Source organism: Saccopteryx leptura, chromosome 2 (assembly GCF_036850995.1).
Source record: "Saccopteryx leptura isolate mSacLep1 chromosome 2, mSacLep1_pri_phased_curated, whole genome shotgun sequence".
Lineage (NCBI taxonomy): Eukaryota > Metazoa > Chordata > Mammalia > Chiroptera > Emballonuridae > Saccopteryx > Saccopteryx leptura.
Genome location: NC_089504.1, coordinates 244,646,534 through 244,652,533, shown reverse-complemented (window position 1 = coordinate 244,652,533; position 6,000 = coordinate 244,646,534). Strand labels below are relative to the sequence as shown.

Sequence of the window (6,000 nt, the reverse complement as noted above, 5' to 3'; positions counted from 1 at the left end):
GCTTGGACCCAAGGTCCCTGGCTTGAGCAAGGGGTCACTCGGTCTGCTGAAGGCCCATGGTCAAGGCACATATGAGAAAGCAATCAATGAACAACTAAAGTGTTGCAATGAGCAACCAAAAACTAATAATTGATGCTTCTCATCTCTCCATTTCTGTCTGTCTGTCCCGGTCTATCCCTCTCTCTGATTCTCTCTCTGTCTCTGTTAAAAAAAAAAAAAAAAGTTAAGAGTTCATTTGTTCCCCTATCACAACACGGTGAGTAGAAGTTATCTGACGACTTCCGGCGACACACATCTAAAACAAAAAAGGCAAAGTAAGTGTTGACAGAGTGTGGGCTGCTAGAGAACATTCAAGGATGCTGATGTCATCTCTGTGATTCTTCAAAAGTCCTTATTTAGTAGGATTAGGAGAGCGGTTCCGAAAGTCCTGTCTCCTCACCGGTTGCATCAGGACATTTGTTTAAAATATTGATTCCTGGCCTTTGCCCTAAATTTACTGAGTCAGATCTCCTGAGATGGAACCTGGAAATCCGAATTTTTTAAACCAGAGCCTCAATCGGCTTCGGCCAGATAAATACCCGAGTTCCTGCCCGGTACCTCCGTAGGTCTCACACCACCGCTGAGCTCCGCCCTTAGCGGCCAGCCCCGCCCAGGCCTCGCCCAGGCCCCGCCCCCAGACACCGCAGTCTCTCATGGTCTCGCGGGATACTTCCCCTAATGCCCCGCGCCCGGCCGCCGCGGTTGCCAGGCAACACGCGGTCCGGACCGCTGATCCGTAGGCAATGGGGCTGCTGAGCCTCCCGCCACTCCTGCTGGTGCTCCTGGACTGCTGGGTCTCCGTGAGCGTTCAGACCGGGGCCACCCTTGCAGTGACGACGGAGGGCCTCAACTCCACGGAGCCAGGCCCGACTACTCTTCGATCTGCATTGTCTCCTAGGACCCCCGGTACCCCTAGAGTCCCCGGGCCCTCCTCTGGTCTCAGGCCCACCCCGGTCACGGACGGTGGGTACCACGTGCCAATTCCAGGGGATCCACAGTGAGTCGTCTTGGAAGGGGTAGTCCGGGTTAGGATGTAATAATAATGATGGTTAACATTTATTGAACACTTACTTTGTGCAAGCATTCCTAAGTGTTTCATAGGTGTTCTCTCAACAACGTTAGACGTAGATATCCTTGTCATATAGATGAGAAAATCGAGGCTCAGAGAGTGTAAGTGGGACAGTATCAAATCTTTGAAAGTACTTGCAGTAGTCCTGGACAGTATTAATGCTAAAGGTAATAAGGAATAGAAGTCCTTGCAGCTTTGCAGCCAAAGACCAATTTAATCGAAAGTTTTTAGACAGTTGTGAAAAATTAAATGCATAGGATGCACTGAACTTTTCGCTTATAAAATAGGGACAACAATATCCTGGTGGAATAGCTGGGTTGATTAGAGCATCGTCCAGGACCACGGAGGTTTCCGGTTTGATCCCTGACAAGGGCACATACAGGAACATATAATTGCCATTTCAATATATAAAAACCAAACTCTTTTATATTGAAACTGTTTATCCGATGAATTAGTAGGGAAGTTAAATCAGTGATAAACTGAGACAGACTACAGCAAAATACTCAATGCCCAAAATTGTTTTTGGACTGGGTTGTCCTTTGTCCTTGTAAGTATTCCATCTGTTAATGAACTTTCTCCCCAAAATGAAGCTATTCTTGTTAGGGCATGTGTTTCTAGGGCTGTTTTTCCAATATGGGGGATGAATTTACACTTTATCTTTTTACAACTTTTTTTTTTTTTTTTTTTCAGAGAGAGAGAGAGTCAGAGAGAGGGATAGACAGGGACAGACAGACAGGAACAGAGAGAGATGAGAAGCATCAATCATTAGTTTTTTGTTACGCATTGCGACACCTTAGTTGTTCATTGATTGCTTTCTCATATGTGCCTTGACCGTGGGCCTTCAGCAGACCAAGTAACCCCTTGCTCGAGCCAGCGACCTTGGGTCCAAGCTGGTGAGCTTTTTGCTCAAACCAGATGAGCCCGCGCTCAATGAGCTGGCGAGCTCGGGGTCTCAAACCTGGGTCCTCTGCATCCCAGTCCGATGCTCTATCCACTGCGCCCCCGCCTGGTCAGGCTACACTTTATCTTTTTAAAAAGACCCCTCTTCAGACCTGTGAAAGTAATGATGATGATACTAAATGACGGCTGGCGTTTATTAACTGTTTACTGTGTAGCAGGTACTGTCCATTTCATCTGTGATATGTCTCATTTAATCCTCATAACAACCCTATGATGTGGGTTATCCCTATTTTTCAGATAGGTGAATTAATTGCCTGATTGTAGGTCACATCCCTGGTATGTGTTAGAGCGAGAGGCTGACTCTGAGTGGAGAACTGGACAACCGTTTGCACAATGAGTAAAAGGTGGAAGAAAAAAGTGATAATTTACATCGTGAATCTGAGCTGTTCATTAGTACCCTGCTCTGAGTCAGGCATGCAGATGTTAATAGGGGTGGAAAAGCAGCGGAGTGTTGCTGAGTGCTCCACAGATACTTGTTGGCTGATTAAGTACACTCTGATCCTGGATAGAGACCTTTTTTTTCCTAAGCAGAGTTATTAAACACTATTGCTTTATCTCTGGAAGTTTTATAGACACCTACAGGGCTTTTAACTTTTGGAAAACAGATGAAGATTGTCATTTTATTTTTTGTTTATTTTATTGATCTTAGAGAGAGAGGAAGGGAGAGAGACAGAGAGAGGAACATCAATCTATTCCTGTTTGTGCCCTGACCAGGAATTGAACCTGGCAGCCTGCATGCTTCAGGACGATGCTCTAACCAGGCGTCCCCAAACTACGGCCTGCTGGACGCATTCGGCCCCCTGAGGCCATTTATCCGGACTCCGCTGCACTTCCGGAAGGGGCACCTCTTTCATTGGTGGTCAGTGAGAGGAGCACTGTATGTGGTGGCCCTCCAACGGTCTGAGGGACAGTGAACTAGCCCCCTGTGTAAAAAGTTTGGGGACCCCTGCAACCAGAGAAGCTATCTGACCAGGGCTCAATACCTTTTTTTTTTACAATTAGCATACACAAGTGCACTATCATTTCACTAAGTACATAGAGGAGTCCTTGACTAGGGAGAAGCATATAAGACTAAGAAAAGATTGTGTATTTATTGATAAAATCTTCCCCTTCTCCTTACACACTTTTTTTTGTAATTGTACCTTTGTTGAGCTATATTTTTCCAAAACTCATTTTTATTGTGAAATAATTCATATATGCAAATAAGAATGTGGTATGAGCTCTATGCTAGCATTTACTTGAAAACCTTTCTTTGTTTTATTTTTGCATGAGGTCTTTTTTTGTAAAAAGATACAAAACATAACAGGTAAGAATGAAGTGCTGATCTTATTCTTGCCAACAATAATTACTACCATGAATTCAGTGTTTATCATTCTTAGCCTCTGCTATTTTTTTTTAATTCAGTGAAAGGAGGGGAGGCAGAGATAGACTCCTGCATGGGCCCTGACCAGGGTCCGCCCAGCAAGCCCACTAGGGGGTGATGCTTTGCCCACCTGAAGCCCTTGCTCTGTTGCAACCAGAGCCATTTTTTAGTGCCTGAGGCGGAGGCCATGGAGCCATCCTCAGTGCCTAGAACCAGCTTTGCTCCAATGGAGCCTTGGCTGCAGGAGGGGAAGAGATAGAGAGAAAGGAGAGGAGGAAGGGTAGAGAAGCAGATGGGTGCTTCTCCAGTGTGCCCTGGTTGGCAATTGAACCTGGGACATCCGCACGCTGGGCCAACACTCTACCACTGAGCCAACTGGCTAGGGCCTGCCTCTGCTATTTCTTTAAAAGGGGTTTGCCCCCCTTTTTGACAGAAGGAAATAGGGAGTTGAAAATCCAGATAGTCATCCCTGACCAGTTGGCTTAGCGGTAGAGCGTTAGCCTGGCGTGTCAAAGTCCCAGGTTCAATTCCTGGCCAGGGTACACAGGAGAAACGCCCATCTGCTTCTCCACCCTTCCCCTTCTCCTTTCTCTCAATCTATCTCTTCCTGTCCCACAGACAAGGCTCCATTGGAGCAAAGTTGGCCGGGGCACTGAGGATGGCTCCATAGCCTCCACTTCAGGCACTAGAATAGGTCCGGTTGTAATGAAACAATGCCCCAGATGGGCAGAGCATTGCCCCCTAGTGGGCATGCCAGGTGGATCCTGGGTGGGCTCATGCAGGAGTCTGTCTCTGCCTCCTTGCTTCTTTCTTCAGCAAAATACCAAAAAACAAACAAACAAAAAAAACCCTAAAACAAAAAACAAAACCCCCAGATAGTCATCATTATTAAAAATTAAAAGTTACACCTGACCAGGTGGTGGCGCAGTGGATAGAGCGTGGGACTGGGATGCGTAAGACCCAGGTTCGAGACCCCGAGGTCGCCAGCTTGAGCGAGGGCTCATCTGGTTTGAGCAAAAAGCTCACCAGCTTGAGCCCAAGGTCGCTGGCTCAAGCAAGGGGTTACTCGGACTGCTGAAGGCCCGTGGTCAAGGCATGTATGAGAAAGCAATCAATGAACAGTTAAGGTGTTTCAATGCGTAACGAAAAAAAACTAATGATTGATGCTTCTCATCTCTCTGTTCCTGTCAGTCTGTCCCTGTCTATCCCTCTCTCTGACTCTCTGTCTCTGAAAAACAACAACAACAAAAACCTCAAAACCCTGGGCTTGCCAGGTCAAGCCACATATGACAAGCAATCAGTGAACAACTAAAAGTGAAGCAACTATGAGTTGATACTTCTTGTTACCCCCTCTTCCTGTTCTGTAAAATCAATAAATAAAATCTTTAAAAAAAAATTAAAAGTTACTAAGTGGGGAGATAACTGCACCTCCCCATGCTCTATAACCAAAATACCAAAGATATTTCTAGGACTCCAAGTACCAAGTACCTGAACCAGTTTGATTCTTGGCCAATTGCCTGTAAATATGGGCTCAGCTTCAAAGCTGCAGGTAATATATGAGGAGAGAAACAAGATTGAGAACCCTGATTCCTGGTGGCCTTAACTGGGTCCTTCCTCTGAATCACAATCTCCAGAGGAGAAGCTTGGGGATCTGCAGTATTAAACTGGTGGTACTTATGGTCAGGCAAATGATTTAGCATGCTGGTTCTTTTTTTTAACTAAAAAAAGTTGGGTGGTTTTTTTTTTCATTGATTTGAGAGAGAGAGATAGCATCAACTTTTTCCACTTACTTTCATCAGTTGTGCATACATTGGTTGCTTCTTATATGTGCTCTGACTGGGGATCAAACCTACGACCTCAGTGCACCAGGACGATGCTCTATCCACTGAAACACCTGGCTAGGGCCACACGTGGGTTCTTAAACCTGTCTCAATTGTTAGCATCACTTGGAAAATTTTTGAACAACACAGATGTCTGGGTTTTCTAGTCAGTTTAGCAAATCAGGGTCTTTGTATGTAGAGCACAAACAACTTTCCAAATGAATCAGATAATTAGACATTTTGGGTAAACCCCGGATTGAGGAGTGCTCAAACAGACTAATTTTCTTTTCACACATTTCCTCCTCAGTGCAATAGCAAAAATCAAACGGACATTTGTATGAAATGGATTTTTGGTGAATTACAGTGGCAGGGGGCAGTCACCATCTGCTGATTGTGATGCTCTGTGTTCCACCTCTCTTTTCTGTAGTTGCTGCCTTGTGTGTCTGTGACCTGTCTCCAGCACAGTGTGACGTCAACTGCTGTTGTGATCCCGATTGTAGCTCTGTGGATTTCAGTGTCTTTTCTGATTGTTCAATTCCAGTTGTCATGTAAGTTTGTGACAGATGCAGTTTTGATAAAATTGGGCCAAGATTATAAAATTTTGAAACAGAACATAAAACTGCTCGCCACCCCACCAGGCTGTAAAACCCAAACCTGATTTCCTGAATTTTGCATCCCTCAGAAGCCATGCTGTCCAAACCAATATGTTGTAGAAGAGTATCTATCCCTTACCTGCATCCAGCCAGATG

General features: G+C 45.4%; 1 protein-coding gene across 3 annotated transcripts in view; it reads left to right on the top strand.

The window, feature by feature from the left end:
* The first annotated feature begins 737 nt into the window (after nt 1–737).
* TCTN1 (tectonic family member 1) overlaps nt 738–6,000 on the top strand; it is a 29,078-nt gene continuing 23,815 nt past the window's right edge. The window contains exons 1-2 of one of the 3 annotated variants that reach the window (XM_066370947.1): nt 738–1,002; nt 5,679–5,799. In XM_066370947.1, coding sequence (XP_066227044.1) covers nt 783–1,002; nt 5,679–5,799 — 341 coding nt within the window. In that variant the 5' untranslated portion in view covers nt 738–782. The remainder of the gene's footprint in view (nt 1,003–5,678; nt 5,800–6,000) is intronic. The other 2 variants (XM_066370948.1, XM_066370949.1) reach the window with 2 other exon arrangements.